The sequence below is a fragment of the Oxyura jamaicensis genome, chromosome 7 (genome assembly GCF_011077185.1).
Source record: "Oxyura jamaicensis isolate SHBP4307 breed ruddy duck chromosome 7, BPBGC_Ojam_1.0, whole genome shotgun sequence".
NCBI classification, from domain to species: Eukaryota; Metazoa; Chordata; class Aves; order Anseriformes; family Anatidae; genus Oxyura; species Oxyura jamaicensis.
In genome coordinates, this window is record NC_048899.1 from 38,326,281 (window position 1) to 38,352,565 (window position 26,285).

Consider the following 26,285-nt stretch of genomic DNA (forward strand, 5'->3'; position numbering starts at 1 on the left):
TATTTAAATGTTATTTTAGCACACACTGAAAAATGCTTCCATTATTTTGTTCTGCGTGCAAGAAATACGAAGTGTTAAGAGGCTTCTCATCCTTACACAAAGCAGCTAGTCTACACAGTCAGTTCTCAGCGTCAGAAAGGATGTTATGCAGGTGACTATGAACTGTTGCAAGCCCAGACTTTTTCACCTTGCTCTCGTGCTGCTGAGCCTGATCGTGCACAGGTAGGAGGAGGCACTGCCACCAACTCTGCCGAAGCACAGAGCTTCCCGGAGCCCTTGCCTTCCACAGACTGAGAAAAAGAGTGCCTCTCGGTGCAACCCGTACCTGGCTGCTAACGTAAGCAGGAGGGGCTGTTTTTGTTTTGCTTTCCTTTTCTAATGAGTGAGATTTTCTTAGGAAAGCAACAGTACTTCAGCCAAAGCATTAACTTTTGACACAAGAAGTAGGGCCTCCGAGATCTGCGGGTGACGGTGTGGGGAAGCATTGGGTCAGTGGGCAAGGGCTCTTTGGGTGAGGTGGCAGAAACCTCTGAATTTTGCCACAAGAACGGTGACATACATCTGCTTCAGGGCATGCGTTTGAACAATAATTGATATATTTTTTTCCCCGTTGTATTTATGGAGAAATACAACACTTTGAAGCGCAGCCGAAACTTGCTGCAGGGTCTGGCAGCCAGGGCTGGGACGCGGGGCAGGAGCACCCTCGCTTAGCGGGCGATGAGTGCTTTCCCCACGCACTGGGAATTGCAGAAAGCAAGAACAAGAGTGCCAGTCACTTTTAATAACCTGTCAAGAGGGAGATTTGGTTACGCTAGCTCAGTGCTTCCGTGAGGAGCAGCGAGCAGCGAGGCTCCCCATGAGGTGCTGAGGGCTCCCCGCTGAGGAGGAGGAGGCAGGTGCGGGCCCCTCGGCGCCCAGTACGAACACTTGGTGCCCTTAACATCACGGCGGGTCGGGGGGCTGTGCCCGTGCCCGTCACCACAGCCCTCCAGCCCTGACAAGCCCCCGGGGGTCTCGGGGAGGCTCGGCCGGGCCGTGCCAGGCCAAGTATCGCGGGAGCCGGGCGCTGCCGCAGCCGTTGGGCGGCGCCACGGCGGGGAGGCGGTGGCGGAGCGGAGCCCAGCCCAGCCCAGCCCGGCGCAGGGCAGGGCAGCCCCGGCCGCGCTCCGGGCCGCTGCTCCCGGCGCTCCCGGTGCCGGCGCCATGCGGAGGAGGAAGGCGGCGGCGGCGGCGGCGCTGCTGAGCGCGGGTGAGCGGGGCGGGATGCGCTGGGACGGGGCTGCGCTGAGGGGACATCCCCGCCGCCACCGGCAACTTTCCGTGCGTGGTGCCGGGGGGTCGGGGTGCCGGGGGGGTCCCCGCAGCCGGCGGAGCCCTCCCGGGGCTGGGGCTCCGGGCAGCGCTGCGCCGGCTGGGCTACATCGCGGTGTGGGTGCGCGGCTGTCTCCTCAGGTAATGCCCGCTTCTGGAAACGGGAGGCTTGGGGGGAGGACCCGAGTGCCTCCGGGAGACCGGAGCGGGGCTTGCGGCGGACGCGGAGCCGCGCCGTGGGCTGCGGAATTCGCCGGGGGGTCTCGGGGTGCGGGGGTGCGGTGCGGGGCCGAGCAGCGGCATCAGCCGGCGACGGGGCTGGGGCCGGGCACGGCTGTGCTGGGGCCGGGCACGGCAGTGCTGGGGCTGGGCTTTTCCCTTCAGAGCGCCCTGAAGTCAGGGTGCCGGCCGCGTGCCCGAGGATCAGCCTAAAAACTTCGTCCAAGCTGACGGAAAACGAGGGTGGCTTTCTTAGGGTAAAAACAGCGGCGGTAAAGGGAAAATACCTGCCGGAGCTGCCGCTGCTTCTCCTCTGCTGCGGGAGAGAGAGGGCTGAACGATTTGTTGGGGTGCTTCTGGGCGCCGGGGAGCAGCCAGGGGAAGGGTGGCGGGGGGATGAGACACGGCGGGGTTACGGCGAGCAGAGCCGGGGGCGAGCGTTCCCTGCGCTGCTCGGCGGCTCCCACACTTTGTGAAAGGAGGCGAGGCCTTAAATCTTGCGTTGGTTCTTCAAACAGACTTTAACACGTCCCTGTGCTGGGCCCAGGGTTAACAGCGCCTGGTCGCGGTGCTCTGCGGGGGTCCCTAAAGCCGTGCCGGGGCTAACGAGGGCAGTTTTAGTTGCGATTTAACTGGCGAGCTGGTACTTCAGGTCGTGCTTTAGGTAGGCGCGTTACTACAAGTGCTGTAGGATTTTTTTTTTTTTTTTTTTTCCATTAAGAAGTAGTTACAGCTAGCTTTAAACCGAGAGCGTAGTACAGCACAGACTCGGCTTCCCCTGGGACCGCTTCTGTGCGGTTTGGAAGCGGTTTCTTGACGGAAGCGGAGCTGTGAGAAAGGAGACGTGCTGCGCCTCCCCATCGCTCGGACGCGAGGCCGGCATCGGGGAGTTGGGAGCTGCGCGCGCGTTGTCGCGAGGCGCCGGAGGAGTGGGGTGGAAAGCCAGGCTTGCAGCCTCCTCTTGGACAAGAAAATAGGAGCGTAAACAGCTTCGCCTTTCAGGCACAAATGCAGGATGGAGGGGAGGACCACGTAGCCCTGTATGGTGTGGGGATTGGTGTCTGTTAACTCCCGCCTCCCCCTCCAAAGACAACAAAACGATTCTCCCCAAGCATTTAGGAAGAAAAGAGGTGGCGTATCTGTTCCCATCATCCATACCCCAAGAACCGTATGAGTAGGGAAGAACTAAGTTGTAAAAGCATTCCTTGCCAGCTGTAGCACAGCTTATGACCACTTCATATGTGAGAGTCAGGCTGCGCTACTTTCCTCGTAGCGTTAAGCACAGTTGCTTTGGGTTGAGGCAAAATATAGCAGAGCGCTACCTGATGCCGCTGTCAGGTGACAGGAAAATTAAGGCCAAAGAAGAAAAGCAGAAATGCTTGGAAATAAGAAACTCGGAAACCTTGTCGTATTCTTCTGTGTAAGGTAAGTAACAATTCTAGTATTTTTGTGACATTAGCGGATGAATTCAAGAAAATACTGTTCTGAAAATATGTGAGAATCGCGTTTATGAACATCAGAAATACAGAGTAAAAAATTATATACGGTATAGTGAAGTCTGTGTGCTTCTGGCATGCCTGTTTTTCTTCAAAAAATGGAGATTAAGAAAGAATTAGTATGTATTTGACTACTTTTTGATGATTCAGTTGCAAGTTAGAGTGAGTATGATGTGAAATATCTAGGTTGTCAGAAACGGCCTTTTTAGTATTCACAAACTTTGCTATTTCAAGGCTGTTGTTTGTGGGATTGGAAACGGTGAGAGAGTTCGGATTTCTCAGCATTTTATAGGGGTTTCTTTGGGTCAGGTGCATAGAAAAGAGAACAGCCGGGCTGTTCTCATCACAAAGCAGGGAAGATCATGCTTCCAGCTGGCAGAGCTGCAAACGTTCCTTGGCAGGTACGTCCTCCAGGTTAGTGTGAGCAGGGATCCTACCACCGCTGTCTGCTCGGCTGGTCTTCTGGGTCGAGTCGGCGGCCGCTGCCGAGCGCTGTGCGCCGGTGCTGAGTGCAGGTGCCTGAATGCAGCCACCAGGCACCCGTCGGTCACTGCCCTTTCTGGCAGCGCAGGGTGAGAAGCCAGCCCTGTGAGCAGGATTCCCATAGGGGACGGGCTTACAGAAGGCACTGGGAGGTTTTTTGTTGGTTGGTTGTTTTTTAAGTGACACTGGTTTCAGCTCTTTAAAGTTTTGGGCTTGCAGTTCTATCTTTACTCGCAGAAATATTTGTCTGTTGAATGAGTAGGACTGGTGCAACACATGTGTTTAGGTGTTCTTTCAGTCTTGCTCTGATGTTGACGATGAATGTGCCAGCCTGGATTGTTGCAGCCGGGGCAGCCTGTGAGCACATCTCACAGGACACATGGCATCGGTGCTGGCAAGCCACACGATTGTCAGGAGGTCCTCAGGTGCTTGGGCTGTGTTCTTCTTGGGTGCTTGGCACAAAGCCATTCCCTGGTTGGTGTCTGACCTGCTCCAGTGTTTTATTTGTGTTCGAAGGGCTAGAAAGCTGGTTCTGGGTGCTATCTGTCAAGCCGTCAGTACCCCTCAGGTACGTGTTATAACTTCAGTGGTGTGTGTGGGAGAGCACCCAGCGCCTGCAAACAAATCAGAGCCGGTGGGGTTCCTGTGTCCGCTGGCTGTGACAGGGTCACCGCAGCCTGCAGGGTCACCATGCCTCTCGCCTGCCAGGGTGGTCGGATAGCTTGGAGCATGGGTCGGGGAGGCATCGCCTCCAGCTGCCGAGGCGAGGAGAAGCCCTGCAGGCTGGTGACCGAAGTCTGCTCGCTTGTCTATAGCTGTCAGTGGGTGGCTGCACCTCGGGGATAGCAGGAGGGAAAGGACCAGGGGAGGCCTTGGCGTTTCCAATCTGTTATTGCACCTGGGGTTGTCTTCTGAAATGTGGGCATTGAGTTTGTCCCCGTGTTCTTTTAGGATCAGTATTTTAGTTGGGTTTACATTTTCTGTGCTTCTTGCCAACAGGGCTGTAGTCTGCTGTAGTACGAGGCCAGCGTGTGAAGGCATGGGCTGAAGGCAAGGGAATTACTTACAAATTCGACATCCTTTAGAGGCTAAGTGGCTTACGGTGAGGTTGCTCTGAACACAAAAAGCTTTTTTTGTGTCTAGATATTGGGGATCCAAGGCATGTGTTGCTTTGAGGTATTGATTCTGTGAAAAACTGGTGCCAGGCACATTGCTCAACTCCGGTCGGAACAAAGCAGCGTGAAATAGAGTAGACTTTTATTACAAAGAAGTTTGGTTAGATGAATTAATAAGCCTTTTCCACTTTAATTTCGGAGTCATGGAAATGCTTTTTAAAATGAAGAATAGGTCTATTTTTAAATGTCAAGCTGCCTATTTCAGGAGAGGAGAGAGGGGGAGAAGCCAATTCTTAAGACACAGAACACTTGATAGCTCCACTAGATGCACCAGATTTTTTTTTTGTACTGAATGTGGAAGAGCTTCCTGTATCGATCTCAGGGACTGACAGTTTGAATATTGTAAGTTTTTCAGGTAGATATACATGAATTAATAAACTGCTCATGGTATTTGATGATGATTCACACTTTTTTGGGAGAGTATAGCATATATTTAAGTTTGGTTCAATCAATGTTAAGTCAGCTTTCTTTGTAGGTGAAATTTGCTTTAAATTTATTTATTTAAAATCCAGGTATGCCTTGAAAAATCGGGTGGCAATCCTTAGTAATGTTTAAAGCAAGCTTGCCTCTTCATTTTAAATGATAATTACTCATGTAGCAACTCAGAAAAAAATAATTTATTACGCAATGTAGCACATATGGCATTGAAACTTAAGCAGGGGACTTGTTAGATCTTTGTGATGCCGTGGTCCTAGCACGCGTGGATGCAGTTCTGTTTGTATAGAGTCCCTTCACGCTGGCCGGTTGCCATTTGGTGCAGTACTGCCTACGTTGCACTCTGGTTCTGCAGCAGAGGTTGACAAAAATAGTAGTGCCAAATCTTTCTGCTACCCGTGCTTAAACGTTGTTGTTGCCTGTCTCTCCTCCTGCAGCTTCAATGAATCGCAGGAAAGCTATGGGAAGCATCACGCTCGTTCTTTGGTTTTCCAGAGATGAGGGCTGGAAACTCCAGATTTCAGACAAAGTGGACTCTGGTCTGCTCTCCTGAGGTGTAAAGGACATTTGTGGTCACTTCTGCTGGACAATTTTCTCCAGCAAACTTCTGAGTACCCTTCAGCTGACCTACCCATCTTTTGCAGAAGCCAGATCCAAGCGGGGCTGGTAGAGCAGATGTGTGTGGTAGATCAGCTTTGGAAGGTTGAAACCTGCCTTTCCTGGAGGCTTTAAGGACGCTTTCACCGAGGAGCTTTTGTTTTTAAAAATCATTCTGCTGCTATCGCAATCTCCGTTCTTGTTAATATGGCCGTCACTTGAGTGCCAAATGTTGCATTATAGCAAGGATTTTGTCCAAAGCAGTGACTTAATAAGTCTGAATTAACCCGTTCACGAAGTGGCCTGCTAGTCTCATGTACTGTACTCTTACGGTCAGTATCACAACAACAGCTATGGGCACTGAGTTTTCTGTTTCTTAGCCTCTAGCCTAAGTTCTTTCAGTAAGTGTGAGCAGAGCATTTGAAAGGCTGTGAATTGAGCTGCTTGCTAACATATAGAGATGTCAAACACAATAAGTTTCAGTGCTGACTGAGGCGGTAAAGTTGCATATGTTAAAAGAATGGTCTGTGTGACAGGTAATAGATTCACTGCAAAGTGCAGTATGCCTCGGTTAAATAATGAAAAGGCAGGAAATTACCCCCTGTGTCATAACGTACTGTAACTCCATCCACTTGCTCGTCTTTCTAAAGCATCTGTGATCTGTGATTTCATCCCCTGTGAGGTGTCAGTGGGACTTTGGGGTGCTTCGTTGTTCCCCTCGGTGCTGCCCAGGGCTCCCCCCGCTGCCAGCCTGGCTCTGCCACAGATGGGGCCACATCTGGCAAAAGGAAGGTGCTCAGTGTCCCCCTCGTGCCCAGAATGTGGTCCTAGGGCACATGGCAGGTTTGGCTGTGGTTCACCTGGCTCTGGCTCTTGCAGGTGCTTTATTAAGCTTTGACTGCCGCTACCAGGAGCGGCATCAGCTTGGAAAAATGGCATTCATCCCCATTTCTGATTTCCTGCCATGAGGGGTTGCTTCAGAACCAAACAGTGGCTTTCACTGTAGTAATAACTTCCAGTTTGTATCCCTTCTTAGCTAAGCGTGTAGAAGTTGGTTCAGAAGTCATTAGTCAGCGTAGGTGTTGCTGGGAGCCTGCGTGGCTAACGGGGGCTTTGCAGAGGCTGGAGGCTGCAGGGCTGGGAGCTGGGGCTGAGGTCAGAGCAGTTCTGATACTGGTTTGTGAGGTGTAATCCCACTTCTGGGATACACCCAGAGTGTAGGTGGACTCTGGGTCTCTACTGAATAGGAAAAGCACAGTTAAAGGTGCCGAGTGATAAATTGGGCGATTCTTCTGATTTTCTTTGGAGGAACTTCTGTAAGCAGTTTGTTTCTGTCTTGCCCAAGGATTAGGACAGTTAATTCATATGCAGCTGGAAGAGTGGCGGTAGATTAAGGGGCCATTCAAGGATGTACTCACACTGATTTACAGTTACTGGCCATTTGAAAAAGTACGGGGATAAAGCTCCATTAATTTTTTTTCTGAATAGAACAATTTTTGCATGCAGTCCTTGAAGGGCTGCTGCCTTGGACTTGCTCTTAGTCCTGCTGCCTTGTTGCTGCAATTAGTGTCTTAAGTCCACATCTGAGCCTGAAATCGCTGCAGATCACGCTGATAAAGTGTGAAAACAAAAAGCAGTCGGAGGAAACCATTGGGCTGTGAAATAGAAGGATGCTTCCGAAAGGCGCCCAGATCAAGGTAATCAACAGGCGCGTTACAAAAAGCTACTTCCAGTGCTGCAGAAGGTGTTTTTCCAGGGCTGCAAAAAGCGCTGCTGCAGGGAGGCCATGGAGGGAGCCCCCCCAAAGGAGACCACGGGGCCAGTCCCTTTTTATCATCGGCAGGAAAATACTGGCTCGAGAGACGGTTGTGGGTGTAGTCAATGCGCTGGTGTGGGCTGCGTGTCCAGCCTTGGAAGGGGCGAGCATTGCTGGGGGCAAAGCTGGTGGGGGCTCCTCAAAGTCCTGACCCCTGGCGGTGCTCCCCTCGTTTCTAAAGAAAGGATCGGTTTTCGTTATTTTTTTAAAATCTTGCAGAAATACCGGGGAACTAAATTAAAAGCTGCTTAGGCAACTGCATGGAGTAGTGATGAATGCCGTAGCTGTGAGTCCCCGAGGAAATTAAACGTTCCTCGTTCCGTGCGTGGCTCGGCTGTGCGAAATAAATGGGGCACGGGGCTGTGCGGTGACGCGTGGGAAGAAATGCTGAAGCACGGCTTCCTTCTACAGGTGGGATCTGCTGCGTGCGCCCCCTGAGAGGGGGCTCTGCGGAGGGGACTCCTCAGGGCACGAGGAAGAGAGCCACACCACCACAAACTGCCTTTCATTCTGCCAGTTTTTCAGAGCCTGAATTTGCAACCTGCATAACGTTCTATTACCACAGCGTTTAATTGCGGCGGTTTTAGGAAAGCCTGGCAATGCACGACTTCTAAATTTGCATACCGTTTTCTATTTTAAAGCCCTGTTTTTATTGCCTACGGCACTGCCAAACTGCAGTTTTTTTGGGGCAGGGATTTCCCTCGCTTTGTTGCTGCGAGATACTGTTTTTAAATAGGCTTTATTCTTAAAGTGGTAGCTGAAAAGGGCTAGGCAAATATTTGCCTTCTAGTACTTTTCAGAAATGCCATCTTAGCTGGTCAAAACAATCGTCACACTACTGCCTGAGTGTGAGGCTCAGGTGAGGGGGAGAAATGTCCACCTTGAAACAGAGCTAATTGTAAATATATTCCAGTTACAAACTTCCGTTTTAGTAAAAAGAAAAAAAAAAGGAATTTTGCCTGAAACTATGTATATATATTTTTTTCAAATTCAACTCGGGTGTTGAAAAACGATTCCATTGGTGTATCATGGCCATCCGTATGTATCCGTTTGGAATTCAATACAAATAGGTTTTTCTAAACACATTTTCTTAAAAAAAAAAATAAAACAAATAATGGGCTTGGTGCTGGCTGGGCCTGCCAGGGAGCGGGACGGCCAGGAGGCCTCGGGGAGAGCGGGCAGCCCCGTTCCCACCGCTTGGGCCTCATCCTCCTGCGTCTGGGAGGATGATCTGGGGGCTCCCTCCTGCCCCAGGGCCCAGCTGCTGAGCTTGATGTCCAAAACGTTGGCCTCGTGCGTGTGCTTGGCCCGTGGTCAGGCCTCCTGCGGGAGCAGGCGACTGGGGTGGCGTGGACTGCTGAGCGAAAGGAGCTGCGGGTGGCTTGCTGTGGGCGGTGAAATCACCACTTAACGGCTTCCCCAAACACGGTATTTATGGGGCACGAGGAGTGGAAGGCGTGGTTCTCTGCCCCTAGTAATCCTCACTTCTTAGCGGAGCAATTTTTGGCCAGATTTATGGTCGGAAGGTGAGGACAGAGGCCTCCTGCGCAGGCTCTGTGGCGCCAGGTGCCGTGCCTGTGCAGGAACGGAGTTACCCTGCCTTCGCTGCACCTCAAGGTCAATGCAGCTTTAAATTTTTTTTGAAGAAATGTGAGGACTATTTAATTAAAACGTTAATTGTTTTTTAAAAAAATGCTGTCATTGCTGTTCAGATTATAATAGCTTGTTGCGCTGCCTTTATTTGAGCCCCCGAAACCTGCGCAGCTAGCAGCGCTGTAGCGGACTGCGGTGGTTCTTGTACAGATCGTTTGTTTAAAAACCACACAGCACTGGGAACAGAAGATTTTTCCAATCATCTCTCTGCGACTGCTATACTTCTGAGGTTTACTCAGTTATATTAAAGCAAGAATTGATGAGGAAAAAAATTTCTTCTGTATTATTAAGTGCCTGGGGAGGAAGTGCCTTTGTATCTCAGCTGGTGCTGAACAAGTAACTATTCTACTCAGGGCTACAAAAGCCAATTACAGCCACCATGGTGATGCAGGCTGCGTGGGGAGGGTTAACGCTTCTGCTATTTTCTCCTTGTCTAATAAAGATCAGTGTTAATTTGTTTTTTTCCTTTGTCATTTTCTTCCTGTCATTAAACTGTTCCCGTTGGCTAGCGGGAAAGTGAATTGTGCTAACCCAAAAGAAGTATTCCAGAGCCCTTGAAATTTTAAATCAACTGGCTGTGAATCATTTCGGTGAGGAGAAGAGCTATTGGTTGCATTTACATTTAAGACAGATGAAAAACTTTATTGACTATTACATAGTAAAATAGCACTTAAAGAATAATTTGAAAAACTGTATTGTTCGCTCTCTTCCATCGCATTTGTTCAAATGAATTGCAACTAAAATGTAATTTAAACTTATAAAATATTTTGGAATGATTTAAAATGAAAATGACCCCTCAGGGAAGCTCCCTAAGCGCTGTTCTTCACGCGTTGAGCAGCAGGGAGAACTTGGTGAGGGGCCTGCGATCCGGTCACATCTCCCCGTGTGCGGCAGGCGTTTGTGCCTGGGGCAATGGCACTGGAAGGGACAGAAGCCAATTCACCATAAGTAACATGGCCAGGGAAGCAAAGCTGGGCCAGGAGCGAGCTGTTAAACCAGGCGACCTGCCCCTTGGGGTACAGCTGGATGGAGAAACTCAGTTTGTTCATATTATCCCCTCCACCCCACACTAGGATAGAGAAGTGTTATGTACAAAATGAAGTTTTGTTGAGAAAGGTTAAAATGCAGACAAACATCTGAGAGCTTTCTTCATAAGCAACTTGTTTTCGTTTTAGAAAAGGCAGTCAAGTGGTAAGGATGCCTTCTGTTTGTGTTTTACAGGCACCTGAAGGGTATCCAGTGGTTTGGTGCCGAGGCAGCACGTTGGGAACACGGCCGAAGCAGAACTCCCACTCTTGACGTGGAATGCAGTTTATAATGGTAAGAGTAAGGTGTTTAAATATATCCTCAACATAGCTTTGTGAATTAGAGACTAGATACGGAGACCCTCATGCTTAGCTTTTGTTGACCAAACTTCATACAAGAGCCTAAACATGTAGATGGGTAAGTGCCATATTCTCTTGCAGGTATTTTTGGTGGTAAGGCAGTATGCAAATTTTTTTAATGCAAGATTAAAAGAAATGCTTCTAGTCTTCAGAGAACTTATTTAAAGTAGCATTATAAACTTTTTTTTTTTGAGGAAAAAGGAAACTTCTGTTCTTTGTGTTAATGCTTAATGTACAGCAAAACGATGAATGTTGGTTAGCACAATCTGTTAGCACTACTTTGGCCTTTTGTGTGCTCTTTATTAAAATTTGTTACATTGCATTAGAATGATTATATATATCATTAGAATGATTAAAGTGTTGTGCTTCTAAATGCAGGCATGCAGGGAGGCTACCCCTAAGGTTGCTTTCATGGGGAGATGGTAGAAAGGCCTTAGCTTGTATTGGAAAACAGAAGGTACCTGCGTATATGGAAAGAAACAAATACTTGATATGAAAGTGTAGTTAAGATGTGTTTTTTGTTTGTTTGTTTGTTTTTTTTTCAATTCAGACTGTGTACTTGTTAGCTAAATACGACCTTTTTCTTGTAATTGCAGTGGGATGCCTGTCTCTGCTTTCCTGTTGGATTTTAACTGTGGGAGTTGATACATCTCAGCAACTGCAGTCTTTCTTTAGCATTTTAGCTAGCGACAAAGTAAAGCAATGAGGAGATTTGTTTACTGCAAGGTGGTCCTAGCCACTTCTCTCATGTGGGTACTTGTGGACGTCTTTCTACTTCTGTACTTCAGTGAATGTAATAAATGTGATGACAAGAAAGAGAGGTCTCTGCTGCCTGCTCTAAGGGGTAAGTGCCAAGTCTAAGATATCTTTGAAGGTCATAGATATATTTTTAAATTTTTTGGCCCCATGTTATTCTCTGTACTTTCTAAATTATTTTTCCAATTCAAACAGAGAAAATACCAGGATCTGAAGTACTTTGTTTTATTTTCAGGTATCTTAGTATCTGACCTTTTGCTGTAATGAAGGATGAGTCTTGTATGTTTTTTCAGTGAAAACAATATAAAATGTCTGGTATGTAGTAGAAAAAAAGTAATTATAGGAAGTTCCTATTTTATATAAAGATCATTTTTTTTAAACAGAAGGCATCTGACCTACAAAAGAGTTGATGTTCTGTGATTCCTTTTTCATTTGTGAAATGTACTTACCTGTAAGCTTGCTTTTAAACTCTTATTATTATTTTTGAAGTATTCATTGAGTTTTCTTCAATCAGTTACGCTTTCTGAAATGTCTTTAATTGGTTGACCTTTTCACTATGTAATTGGATAATTTGTGAAGAAAAATATTTAATATTAAAAGGACAAATTTTATTTGAACATTATCAACTTTTAAAAAAGTAAATCTAGGTTTAAAAAAAAACAACACTGACATATGCCACTGCTGCCTCCACTCAAATATAAACTGGAAATGGAAAATTTAAATTTTTAATTGGAATCTGGAATTAAGTATGAATTTATCCTTTGTACACTTCTTTGGTTGGCAAGATGTTATACAGTACTGGACTTTTACTTTTAAAGTACTCTGGTCCTTTGGCTACTTGAAATATTGTTTTTGCATTGAATTTCCTGAATTCCCTGTTGTGTGCTGGTTAGAGTCTCTGTGTGGAAACCTCATCTCTGTGTACAAGGAAGGCTGCTGCTGCTTGCTCTCAGTTTTGAGAAACAAATTATTTTGAATGTATAACCTTTCTGCTTGAAAGCCTGGTAAATGCAGTATTGGATCTGATGCTATACTTCGCATGTTGTTCTGTGATCCCTGAAGAACATTTTGATTATGGTACTGTTTGCACAATTACGAAGGTGTATGCAGTATGAAGACATGGCATGCATGTTTCTTTTTGTCATATTACTGAAATCCTAGAAGGCTGCTGCCTCGAAGGAACATAATGGGGAAAAAAAGTTTATCTGATCAAAAATTAAGGATAAAATATATATATTTTTGTAGTCCTGAAGTACTGTACGGACAGCTCCAATTCAGCGCGTGTGGTTTTGAGTAAAGCTTGGATTCCAGTCCCCTCAATCCAGCCTTAGCTTATCTGACTTGTGGTTTTATTCAGTGCCCCAAATATTTTTGCTGTAATGCAGTCATATCTATTGCCACACCAGTGAATGTTTTGAAAAGAAAATGAAATCAGAGTAGTGTTTTGCTTTGTTATGGAGATCTTACAAAAATTTGTTTGTGCTGAAATTGTGTGTTCTGGTGGAGCAATTGCAGAAGTTTATGATGACATTTCTAGCTTCCCATCCAACAGGCTACTAAATTCTCTTTATTTTAAGCCTCATGAGCTATTACGGTAGAAATTAAGTGTATCACTTTTTTTTTTTCTGTAAAGTACCTGCTTCTGTACCATCATCTTCATTTTAGATTGACAAATATACTATCTATAACGCTGTTTACAGATAATCTATATCCTCATAAAAAGCATCATAATTACAGTATTGAAGTACATAGGAATGTATATACATAAAGACAACAACAGTCAACACACTGATCAAAATTTAAATGGGCCATGGTAATCCAGTAATTGAAGTCACCCTTCTGATTGGAGAGGAAAGATTCTGCTTACACAGAATGTGTTTAGAGGTAAAAGAGGTAAACTTTCCATGCCTTGTAGTCATAATTACTGCGCTGTAAATGATTCATAAAGACAACTTTACAGTAGATGTAAAATGTAGGCAGTGACAGTTCGAAGACTGGGACGCGGCTGTCAGAAACCCCCTCAGATGTCTCGCTGTGCATCCTGAAGTGTACGAGTGGTACGTACGGGAGCTGGGTGTTACAAGAGTGAGCTGCCGCTGCATTGCCTTAGTGGCGTTGGTTAACAACTTGCAAGTGTTGTCCTAATTAACCTGGGGCTGGCTTTCAGTCAAGTCGTCTTTACTTGCATCTATTTTTGTACCATGACCGAAGGATACAACACTTAGGTCTTAGGCTTACTTCCTGCTTAAGAAGAAAATGATTACTGGACAGTCTTTCAGCAGTCCCTGCTTATACCAGTGGCATTTGCAGAAACTTGTGAAAATGTAGGAGTAGGTGAGCAGTGCTGCTTCCCCGTAGGCACCCAGAGGCTGAGTTCTTCCTTTGCCGCTTGCTCCTTACTTTTCTGCCTAGGTGGCTGACGGCACTTGGCGGTGCGTAATGCAGTGTTGTTCGTGCAATGTCGTCACCTCCTCAGGATGTCTCAGGAGCAAGTTCCCAGGACACACATCAGAGCTGGAAGCCCTTCCACGAGCAGCCAGCAGAGCTGTGCTCCCTCCCCGTTCCCAGAGCTGCCTCGGGTCTTGCAGCCAGCTGCACAAGAGCCTGGAGACCGCCCTGCAAACTGAGGCTCTAGCGTGAGTGTCAGGAGACTGAGTAGTTCTGACCATAGCTAAATGACTTCAGGATAGCTCTAAGAGAAGTGTTACGGAGAGCATCACGTTAAGTGGAAGCCGGGTCTGGCCTCTCCCCAGCCTGAAGCAGAATGAGGCAGCCAGCATGCTGTGTGCGGGAAGGGGACGGGGCAGCGCTGAGCATGCTCACGCTAGCAGAGAGGGGTCCCACCACTGCGTGTGGTGAGGTGTGTGTTGTTACGGGTTTTATTTATTTTTGCAGTGGGTGAAGTGGCAGAGATGAGTGGACAGGTAGCTGGCTCGAGGAAGAGATTGCAAATGCAGTTTTCTGGTGTGAGTCAGTTGCGTTCAATCGAATATTCCCAGCAGATGGTTCTCAACCATACAGTAACTGCAGCTGGCGGGACGGGATGCTCTCAGGTCTGCTTGAAGCAGTAATCTTTTAGAGATTTAAAGCAGAAGCCCTTCTTACGCATGGACTAGAAGTCGGTTTACTAAGCACAACGAGCTTACAGCAAAGGAGATGCTGTTTAAGCCAAGGCAGCTTGACAGCCTGGCATCTTAGCAGTTAATCTTTATTTTAATTCTCTACAAATGGTAGCACTTCAGAGTGCCCCACAGGGCTTCTTTTTCATGGTTCCTGTGGCCTCCTCCTTACTACGGCCGTGTGTGTGAGGCCAGGTGAAGATGCCACCCGCTGGGGCTGGGTGATGTGAAGGGGCCGGAGCTCAGCAGCCTGGCTGTGAGCTGGGAGCAGAGGGCGCGCGGTGCCTGTCAGTTTTGTTTCAGTGCTTTTCCTTGGTTCACGGTGAAGGGATTTGAAATGCAAACAGACTTTACTGCAGGGAACCCTCTGATCTTTAGCTTCAAAACCCAAATTGTTAGTTAAATTTAGTATTTTTGTTTTGAAAGCTGTCTTTGAATACACTTCTCCTATAGAAGCTTTTGGAAAATATCTGGTGGGCTTGGGGGAAGTGAAGTCTTGCTCTCCCAACAATAAAACGAGGAGCATGTGCCGTGATTGAAACACTGATTTTTAAGAAGGTGTGATTATTTTAATTAAAGTGAGAGTGAGTAATGAGACGAAATTGTAATTTTGAATGCTTGTCTTTGCAACATGAATAATGTTTTCCATGCAGCTTTGTAATGTGACTGTGCTTCAGATTTTCACAGTGACAAATCTTTAAGATTTTGGTGTCTGGTGTTAGCGGTTTTCTGTTGCGGTATTATTAACCGTGTTCTCAAGAACTACAAAAGGACTTGTCATAAAGTCGGAATGAGTTATTAAAATGCTATTTTGAGGAAAACTGGGTAAGAGGAAAGTTCACTTATTCAGATCCTGCAACGTATTTCTGTATTTGGGGAGAAAAGGTCTGTTGTGATCATGGAAAGCACGTGAATGAAACATTTGGATGCTGTATGAAAAGTTTGGGGTTATGGCCAAGTTTAGAAAATAAGGCATTCATTTTGGCAGTTGCCATGGTAACGTGTTTATCTGTCAGATTACTGCATGCATGGCACCGTCTGCAAAAACAATGGGAGCAAAGATTTTTAATAGCATACCATACGGATTTAATAGATGGATGAATGCGTACGTTGCGCTGAAGTCTTGTCGCAAATTTGTTGACAAATAAAATCTGAAGTGCTGATTTGGATATTGTGACAACACATTAAGATAATTTATAGATCTTCATCAGGCAGTTCAAGAAATGGCATGATGAGGGGAAAACTAGCATAGCAGACATCTTTTTTTCTGATTGCAAACTTTATTAATAAACAAAAAAAGAAAGAAGAACAACTTATTTACTGAGAGATTTGGTGTCACTGTTCTGAAGGCCCAGGCTCTAGGCAGAAAGCCTCGTGTGCCCCAGCAGGCTGTGGAGGGTCGGCTGGCAGGTGCTCCTTACAGGAACAATGCTCTTCCAGAGCTCCCTGCTAACTTACTTATGACATTTAAACATTTGGCATTAGAAGAACGCCTGCCAAGCTCTCTCGTGCTCTTTCTGTTGTGGAATGGGACTTGGTAAATGAGCGTCTCTGGAAGTAGGACTTGTGTCTCCTGGAAAGGCTGCGTGTGCTAAATCAGAGGTGTCCGTCCTGCCGCTGTAACCAGCTCTGGGAACCACAGGAAGCAAGTGAAAATGTTGTGAGATACTAACTGACCTTTCTTCCTCCTTTGAAGAAGAATATAACAAACAAACAGTACTCCCCCAGCAATTCTCTCTGATTCCTGACCTGCTTGCAAAGCAGCCAGGGAAACACTGCGGAGTTCTCCAATTCCCTCTTCCGCTGCTCCTGCCCAGCAGCTGGGCTGCTCCACGGCTCTGCAGACCTCCTGGTGAGGGCAGGAGGATCCCCAGGGTTGTCCGTGCCATGTAGATGGTCACGGCTGTGATGCTGGAGGCTGGGCAAGCCTCCCAGCTGTAAAGCTTGAGTAAGAGCGAACTGTGTGTGTATTCTGTGCGCAGACGTGTGTCATGCACCCTGCACCCAGTGGTTGTAAGCATGTACCTCTCGGAGCAGTTGCTCAAGCCAAGTCTAGTGAAAAGCATCCTCTGTCCCACCGTCTGTGTGACCAGAAAGGTGTGGTGGTGGTTTTTTGTTTGTTTGTTTTTTTTGGCCCGTGCTTCTTTTATAATGTTTAACTTCAGTGCAGCAACCAGTTAGTGCACAAATATCTAGTGGAATTGTGCGGTGAATGCTGGAAATTACATGTTTTGGTTGTTGACAGTAAGCATTCAAATATTGGAAGATGCTAGGAGTACTTCCCATCTGTGGGAGCTGACAGCGATGACACAGTGGTGATATAACTGAGGTCACGCTCTCCCGTGCAGCCCCCCAGCTGGCTATCTGGAGCAGCACGTGGCCGGACTGCATTTCAGAGCTCTCTGGGAACTTGGAGTTGTGGGTCCTGGGATTATTCGTTGAAAAATGCCTCCACCCCCCAACTCTCCTGCCTCTCCCCTGGCTGTGGCATTTAGAAAGATTATTCTTAGCTTTCCAGGTGATGTTTTGTAAATTAGTGTGGAAAGCTTGCATGTGGAGAAGCTTATCTTATATCCTGGAGGTACAAATAACGTGTGGCTAAATTTACATCTCATTACAGATCTTAATTGAGAAGGGTATAAACTGTTGTTTTGGTTTTGGCTTGTTTATTTTTGTTTCTCTTGAATTTCCCACGCTGTTTTGAAGTGTAAAAATGCCTGACTGACAGCATTATCCCTAATATCCAGATAACTTGCCAGAAGTCCCTGTAAAGCCTAGTGAGAATTCTCCAAGTGGCAGGCACCGTGGGTGTAAGAGGAGAGGCCTCACTCATCCCAACTTCGTTAGCAGGTAGAGCATATCGGATTGTATTAGTTGTTATTCCTTTAGCTTTATTTGGTGTTGTTCTTACTTTTAGGGAAGCTTTTTGCGTTTGCATTTAATCTTAGCACCAGAAGCATTTGTCAAGGTGGAGCTCATGAATAAAGTGTAGACATAGACATGCCTTGCTGACTGGGGCTGCGGATTTTTTAAGTGTGAGCATTTTGCCAGTAACAGCTTATTTTTTTTACCTCTAAAAATATAAAAGGAAAACAGATTTAATGTAAGTTGTTGAAAATTTGCTACCGCCCATAGATAGAAAAATGTCACTGTTGTTAGTGACATGGTTTAATATAAAATCTTAATTACAAAAACATGAACCTTAAAAAACTTGAAAATACAGGGAAATACAGGATTGCTTGTTGAAGATGGACAGGATTTTCGGTATCGTCATTCTTAGAAACAGATACTCTACTTCAGAGCCTTTGCTCAAGACAGCCAGGTTAGACTGACAGGGGATGCTTGTGTCTGCATGGCATCCGTCTTTGCGTGTGGGGAGCACACAAGTGGTAGACTTTGGGCTGTAACCAATACTTTCCTCACTAACAGGTATCCTGATAGCAAGTTGTGTAAACTGTATTGCAAGGCAGAAGAAAGAAGTCATTCTTGTAGCTCCTCTGAGAAGCGTTTGCAGGTTATTTTTTAATAGGATTAACAGAAACAGATTTCTTTTTTTTTCAGATCAGCTGTCAGATGGCCATGGCGGAATGTGCGGTCCAGCTGTACTGGAGGTTTATAGGCTTCCTTCCGATGTTCAACAGATGAATCATAAGATTAGTGGAAATTCTACTCAGACACCGTTTGCTTTTTGCAAAGTACGTGTCACCATGCACGCCTACTTGCTTGCAAAACTCATTGACAATTAACACCTTAGTTTCATGAAAGCTACAAAAGATTTGTGGAAGCTGTGTGTACTTGCAGCATCAGAAGCTTTTATAACGGGTATTGTCTATGAATTATGACTGCCTTCTTGTTATTGATGCCACAGTTCTAGACCTTGAATGAAGCTTCATTGATTTCAGGAAAGCTCTACAAAGAGCGTCAGTGTGCTCAAGTCTCTTTGCAGGAATTGAGCCTGAAAAATATGAAGCTCAGACTGCCGTCAGCCTACCTTAATTCAGTTTCAAACAATCCTTTCATTGTCCCACAAATTATACAGTGCAGTTGAATCTCTTACTATTTAAGACGTCAGCACAGCGGAGTGATTTTCCATCTTGAATGAGTTCTGTACAGGTTTTAAGAAATGCAACAGAACACTGGAGAAATCAGAATTATAACAACCGAACATGACGTACCACCTAACATGCTGCAACTCTGCTGTTTTGCAGGGGAGGAGAAGGATTTTTATAACTCTAGATTTCAGCCGCTGCTTTTATGGCTGCTAATTTTTTCCTCTCAAGTAGTATCAGTGATACGAAATCGCTTTTATCGCTGAGAAATACTTTTCAGTTATGTTTCTCAGTACTAGTACAGTTTGCAATTTGAATAACAATTGCAGATCATAGTGTCTGTGGTAAGGCCCTGATTGTTTATATATCTGAATGTGGTTCTTTGAGGCTGGTTTTAGTAGCTGTCGTGTGGGGTACTCATGTGTGCTGTAATGAAAGTTTTTAGCTACCAACATTCTCAAGGGCCTTGATTGCCAAACCTGACAAGCTAAAGCGTGCATTCATTTGCATAATAAAGAGGGAAGAATCAGAGTGAAATTTATTCCAATGTCATCCTGCTTGTCCTTGGGATTCTAGTCTGTAGTAAAAATAAATCAATTAACAAATATAATGATAAAAAACAACACAAACTTATCATCAGGTTGCTATGCAGAAAAATGTATTCTCAGGAATGAGATTCAGAATACCCTCTGCTATCCCGTGCCCTCTGATATGCCAGCTGCTGGTGGTGCAAAGGTCTCATTCACCTTTTTTTTAATTGGTTGTAAAAGGCCTACAGCTTAATGAGAAAGGAGCTGGGCATTCCAAGGCTGTTCCGTGGCAGTACCAGAGCAGTGCACTGGGGAGAAGTTCTGCATCCAGTCGGTATGACTTCGGACACCTCTGTATCGGGTTTTATTCTAAATAGTTAAAAGCTTTTCCGAGGCTAAAAAGGAAAATAAAATACATAAAAGATCAATTACTTTTATTCAAACATTTAAAAATGACCTAGAAATATACAGAAAAGTGTTTTGTTTTTATTGGACCGTGCACACAGAACTTGTTAATGTCAGTACTCTTCCAAACCCCACAAACCCCCTCCCAATTCATACCGTAGCCTCTTAGCACATCTATTACATCTGGGGAGTTTTTTGCTCCTAGAGAAGTAAAATGCTTTGGCAGTATGTTGCACCCTGCTTCCAGTGTCAGCACCCCGCACTGAAGGTTTGTGTTCATTTCTTCTTCAAACTGCCCTGCTGCAGGGACTGGTGAACACGGGCTGATCCGTGGCTTATTTGCACGTGTTCAGACGACCTGTAATTAATTAGATCTTGCACATTGGTCTCTTCCCTAGTTGTCTTTCCTGACTTCGCTAGAACTGCTCTCGCTCCAGACGCTCGCTGGGTTTAACTAAAACATGGCACAATCCTCCAGTTACATGGAAATTCGTCTTTTTGCCTCGTGTTGTGCAGCTTTGTTAGGGCTCTGAGGAAGCTGGGAGTAAACTGGGAATGTTTAACCCCTGAGCGCTTGGTGCTGAGCTGTTTGCCTTAGTGTGACCGTCCCGTCCCTGTGCCACCCTGGTGGGTGCTGGCAGCGGCGCTCCTCCTGCACCGGGCCCTGGTGGCAGGACCGAAGCTGCTTGTCAGGGAGCCCGGAATTAGCTGTGGCAGAAATAGCCCTGGCCTCCCATGAGTTGCCGTTAATTACACGCTCCGTAGATGAGGTACATGCAAAAACAGCCTGCGGCAGTGCTTCTGGAATCGGAGCTCTCAGCAGCGTGAGGAGGGGAGCAAAATCTGGCTTGTGGGCTCCAGCACAGCGCAAAGTCACTGCCCAGGGACATGCTGCAAGGTGCGAGTGTGCGTGGGGATGTCTTCTTTTCTGGGTCCTCAGCTGCTCCTTCCTGTAGTATCCCTGTAAACGCTCCCCTTTCATCGAGAGAAGCCAGCACCCACCATAAAGTCTACAAAAACCTGGCCAGCCAAGAAACCTTTTAAGAGGAATCACAACATCCATTTGGTAGGGAAGGCTTTTGTAAAAGTGCAAAGAAATATCACTCAGTGATCAGCTAGGTTTTGTTTCCAGGCATGTAGGAGTAAGTACAAGGCTATCTATTAACTCAGTAACCCTTTCTAATAAGGCTTTCTCACTGGATCCAAGTGTCTTCTGCTTTGTAGTTCTTACACGTGAAGCTAGCGCCGTGCTGCTGGAATCGGCGCGTTGCGTGCGTGGACGTGTGTGCTGTGGTGCCTTATCCCTCTCTTCCATGTGAGGCAGGGACTCGTGGAAAGCTGTCCCTGTGCTGACTGAAGCTGGTACTGACGCGTTCGTTATATTCGTTCCAACATTCCTGGAAAAAGAAAATGCCTTGGCTTTCCAATCACTTCTTTTTCTGCTGTTTGCACAGCTTGCTCTTAAATGTTAGATATTTTCAAATCTAATTGTCTGGAAAGTATTTTTATATGCAGAATGCCTCTTTGGATACTCTGCTGCAGTCAAATAATATGTGGAAAAAGTTATTTTGTATTAATTTAAGCAGCAGTTTGTCAAATTGTGTTCTCAAAGTATGGTGGTCAGCAGCCAGCTGACGCTATGCTGAAGGGATACATTCACTGTAGTATGCTATAGACCATTTTCAAGTATGAAAAACTAGTATTTGGTTAAAGGGCGTTTATTTTGTGAAGGAGCATTCTGTCTGTAAAAGTGCAGGGATACATTTGTGCTTGGTTTGTTTTATTCTATTCAAACTGAGTTTCTAACGCTTTGCCATTGGTCGGGGATCGTGTGGATACAAATCTGTGAAGAGTTCTTGTTTTTCATTTAAAAAAAAGGTACCAAGTACTGAGAGTATTTACAAAGAATACGAGTGCTTTTCACGAATAATTTGGAAGTAGTAATAAATTAAGCTCGTTTATTTACAGTGACGGCTTTGTGCAGAGATGTAAAGGTTACAGGTCTTTCGGCGCATTCAATTTTAAAATTCATCGGATGCATCTGCATAGCTTTGCCGATAGGATTGCATTGTGAATACGAGGTAATTTTATCCTATAATTTTATTTAATAAATGACATTTTCCAATCATAAAACCTTTCATCTAAAGCCCTTGTTGTTTAGAACTTAACATTGCAGGGCCTCTGCGGAGGTGGTGCTGTCTCAGCAAAGGCTGTAGTGTTGGCACAGTTCGTGTCGCAGGGCGGGCGTCGCACGGGCTGTGCCCTGGCCCCACGGCAGCTAACAGAGGTGTGCTGTAGGGGCTGTGACAAGCAACATTTAAAGAACAAGAAGACCCCCACATGTAGGCCTCCATGAAATGACATAGGGAGTAATTATTGTGGCAGATTCAGCTCTAAGTGTGATGCTGCTGTGATAAGATGCACAGAGAGTTCTGCGCTCCCGAGTGCGTTGGGTTCCTCGTGTAATGCCGATACCTGAAAACCAGAGAAACTGTCCTCATAAAAGACTTTCTCCCTTTAGTGATGAGTGCTTTTTTTTTTTTTTTTTAAAAAAATGAATAATTATCAGTCTTTCATGGTGTAGGAATAATTTAACCATGTTAAATTCACTTGTTTTAGGCTTTGTGTAATGATAAGTTCTCCTATTTGCTATTCCAGGGGAAATCAGAAGTTTAAGTACAGCATACTGGGACCTTAATGCCCTTAATGCTCACGGGTTCAGCAGTTGGTTCCTCTTTTGACAGTCTTAAAATTTAACCGCATTAAATTATCCTATTTTAAACTTCATAAATTTTGCCTCATTTTGCTACTCGGTGGAAATGACAGTTCTGAGTCAAATGTACCGTGGCTCTAGCACGGGCAGCTTTAGTGGTTGGCACTAGCGTGCTGGTAAATCAAAGGGCTTTTTGTAAACTGCTTGAGGAGAATAGCTGGCGGCTGTGTTTGTGGAGTTCATCGGCGCCACGAGCAGTCACGGTGGCCGGGCTGTGCTCCTCAACGAGGACCATGAATTCCCCGTGGGACCTGTGCCGTGGGCACTACTCGGTGCTGGCCTTTGGGTGCTTCCGATCAAGATTCGGCTGCTGTTGGCTCAGGAGGAATGCCAGAGTAGCAGAAAAGGGGGTAGGAAGAGGTTTCTGTTGTTTTTTTTTGTTTGTTTCAGTGCCTCAGAGGCCTGCTGCTGTTTATCAGCAATACACATCTTTAATCATCAAAACATTTCCTCTAAGCATTTCCTTTAATTTCCTCAAGGGTTCTGTATTTGGTGTCATAATTATTTATGTCTGTATAGTCCTGAGTGCTTTAATCCTCATCGCACGCCATGACAAGGCAATGAAATCGGAATATATGCTGTGTAAAAAAGCATCTGTATTCAAATACTGACTATCCTCTAGTTATTTTGTTTAAAGAATACATTATTTGATTGTTCTGGTATGGGTGCTGAGCAAAGAGAGCTAATTTTCCTTATAGCCTCTCCTTATACCTTATAGGTATCATTTTCCTCAGAGAACGCGCCCAGGTTTCGTCTGGTACTCGCTGCTGTGTCGCAGTTCTGAAGGCGCTGGTGCTGAAGGAAAGCACTGTTGCTCTCCTCCTAAAGGGAGCTCTTCAGCTGCTTTTAACTGCTGGCTCTGTCAGCTTTAATTAAACTGTTGTGCTTGAAATAAGTTTCTTGTGATTTTCTGTAGGTTTAGAAGCTGCTCTGATGTTGCTTTCAGAAAGAAAAGAAAAACTGCCAGAGCTGTGAACCTGCAATTAGGCAGGGCAGATGCTCCGGTACTAAATGCTGTTTATCTTGTGTGAATTTTATGGCGTGATGAAGGAATGAGCCTGAGAGAAAAGAATTGCTTCCCCGCCAGTATTTAGGGCACAACCTAAACTGGCCTTGGCATATCCACTGTTAACGTGGTCTGCGGCACTAGGAATAAAGACACAGATCATTAAAATGTATTAAAATTACTCACTGGGAGGAATGTATATAATTTTCTCCAGTCATCGTCCTTTCTGCTGTTGTAGGAAACACATCTTATAAACCCTTATCTAGCGTAAAGTGACCGTTGTGTGTAGGTTCCCTTAAAACTCTCCTTCATTTATCTAGGGCTGTAGTTGGCAGGTCTGTCTTCTGCGAGCCCTTGGGCACCCAGGCGGGGAGGGTTACCCCGAGGGGCACCGCGATGGGGTGAGCGCTGCCAGCAGCCTCCCTGAGCTGCTTGGTTCCCCGCCTCCTGGGGGCTCTGCCTTCTATGCCGAGGCTTTTCTCTCTGGGGGAGGAAGAAGGTGCAGGTGGCTCTCTTGCTGCTGGTGAGCCCGCAGACAGATGCACCTTTGCCATTCACAGCATTCTTGCAGCTATTCAAAGCCTCTAGGTGTTTTTAGGGTAAGCAGCCGCGCTCCTCTGCTCTCGTGTGACCGTTTTAGGCCGTTCCCCTTTTGCATCTTGCCACATGCTGGGTGCTCGCAGTGGGATGCGGTGCTGAGCATGAGGGCTGCCCCATCTCGTGCTCAGCAGCACCGGTCTGCGGCTCTCTGCAGCTCCTCGGTCCGTGCCATGGAAGGAGAAACAGCAGAGGAAGAGGAGAGTAATGAAAACAACAGCCAACAGGTCAACGGAATAGCGAGGTGGTATGATGAGGAAACGGTAAAGCATCAGACTCTCGGTGCCTTTAACAAACGATGGACAGATGGCCATTCCTTTTTAAAAAAATCCAACCCTAAACCAGCAACTTCAGGAATACAAATTAATAGTCTTATTTCTTTTGCAGTATTATAAGGTATAATTAAAACCTGCTGCCAGAATGAAAGTGTAATTGCTAATGTGGCTTACTACACCAAGGAGACCTACAACAAGAGGAAGTATCAGGCATTTGGTGGCAGTTTGGAGCTCCCTACTCTGTATTTTCAGTTTCCTACCGCTTTTATGGTCAGAATTGTTACACTGTAAGTATGGAAAAAGAAGGAAAAAAGCCTTCCTAAATTATCACAGTGGGTACAGTTAAAAACAACCTTTTGAAACAGTGCAAGTAGATAAATACTGCCATCCATTTCATTTGTAAGCCTTAATTTTAGCTTGCAAATACCTGTATGCATAATTTTTTATTGAAAATAATTTCTGCTTTGGGCTTTCAGTAATGAATGGTGGAATTGATATTCAGGCTGGACTGTGTGCAGTCCTTGCTGTTACAGCAGAAATAAGTTAGAACAACACTGAGCTTGTAGTTCTGGTGCTATCCTGCCCGGTCTGCTCCTGGCAATCTCAATGCTTTGGTTTGTACCTGATAATGCAATTTAAGATTTCCTTTGGTTGGCTCATAGGAAAAAAATAAACTCTTGTCATCAAAGTTAAGCTTTTGGATGGGGCGATGGAAGGACTTTGCCACCCAGTGGGCCTGGGGATAACACCGTCACCTGGCCTCCAAGGCAAGTGTGTGGGATTTGCTTGGCTGTGAGCCCTGTTGGTTAATACCAGTCCAAGCCTCAGAAACCATTCTGCGCGCAGATGTACTGCGCTTCAAGGCCCTCTGCCCATGAGAGACAAGATCTTGGAGAAGGCTCTAATGAACAGTCAGAAGCATTGAGCTTGTGGATGAAAAAGTCTCCAGTAATGGCAGGATCCCTTCAGGAGGTTCTTCAAGTCTCTTGTGAGCAAGCTCCAAATGTCGCTTGCAGATTTATCAGGGTAGGTATTTATTGGGTGGCTCTGTGCTGATCTTTTAGAATATATACATATGTCCATATGTATATGGACAAATTTGTTTGTAACATGTGGCGTTTATGCAGATGTGCTCCTATTCCAGGCAGAAGCACAAGGCTGCAAAGTGGGCGCCATGCATAGCTGCTGGATTGCCCACTGCAGGGTCACCTGGGGGCTTCTTAACCTTGTCCTTTGTGGATGTTTGCTGCGGGTTGGTGGGGCACGGGAACCTTTTATTTGTCTTTAAACCAAGTAAATAGTGAGGACACAAATGTGTTTCCTTAGCTTATTTGCTCTGCCTGCTTTTGTGTGAGGCCTGCTGCTACGACACAGAAAGTACCGTGGTGGGCACTGCCCTTGTGTTGTAAACAAAAAACCCGTGCTTCATCCTGCGCTCCAAGAGGCTGGAAATGAGACTTACAGAAGTACTTCTGGGCATTCCCCAGTGACAATCTCACAATTAGTTCCACGTTACTGAGGGCTGTTGTCAGCTGCTCACCTCGTTTCGTTGTAGCTGGGGCCATGTGTGATCGGCACAGGTTGGGGAGAGGAGGGCAGCGAGCAGGGCGGCTCCGATCTGCTGCGCTGTTTTGGGTTTACGTGGAAGGTTTTAGGGGGGAGCATCACAAGAGGAGCCACAGGAATGTGGGTTGCTTTGCTGCTCCCCAGGCCCCCACGGTGCCGGCCGTGGGGGACACGTGCCCCAGGGGAGGCATCGTCCCATGCGTGGTGCTGCCTTGTGCTCCCAAGGCCCGGCTTCCCAGCTCTGGAAGCAGCGTGCCCAGAGCCCCTCCGGCTGTGCTCGAGCACTGCTGTGCCCGTCGTGCAGGCAGAGCCTGAATTTATGCACGCCTTGCTTGTGCCAGCTGTTAAATGGCAGCGATGATATTTCATGGATACAGAGGAGCGGTATGAGGCTTATCAATGCTTGGAAATGTTGTTGGCTCTTAGGAGGCAAGAAATATTAACCTACTTATTAAACAAATAGCATCAAAATTAATTTTAGTTGAGTTTTAAACCTCGTTGTTTTTCTCTTCATTATTCTGAAATCTTTCCAAACAAGTCTATGTAGCTCCTTTGCTCTGCAGGAAGAATTCAAGCCTCTGTGTGCTTGACTTCGCCGTCCGTGTTTATGTGCAGTTCCCCGGGATGTCACAGCTTCAG

General features: G+C 46.1%; 1 protein-coding gene and 1 long non-coding RNA gene across 2 annotated transcripts in view; one reads left to right on the forward strand and one right to left on the reverse strand.

Annotated features, from left to right (window-relative positions):
* Positions 1 to 1,107: 1,107 nt before the first annotated feature.
* Positions 1,108 to 10,505, reverse strand: LOC118169967. The gene is made up of 3 exons (XR_004752394.1): positions 10,405 to 10,505; positions 2,085 to 2,089; positions 1,108 to 1,239 (listed from the first exon to the last, which is right to left on the reverse strand). It is a non-coding gene; the product is annotated as an uncharacterized LOC118169967 (long non-coding RNA).
* Positions 10,407 to 26,285, forward strand: part of GALNT13 (polypeptide N-acetylgalactosaminyltransferase 13) — a 103,300-nt gene continuing 87,421 nt past the window's right edge. Inside the window, exons 1-2 of the mRNA XM_035331821.1 lie at positions 10,407 to 10,505; positions 11,167 to 11,414. Of these exons, the coding sequence (XP_035187712.1) occupies positions 11,273 to 11,414 (142 nt within the window). The 5' untranslated portion in view covers positions 10,407 to 10,505; positions 11,167 to 11,272. The remainder of the gene's footprint in view (positions 10,506 to 11,166; positions 11,415 to 26,285) is intronic.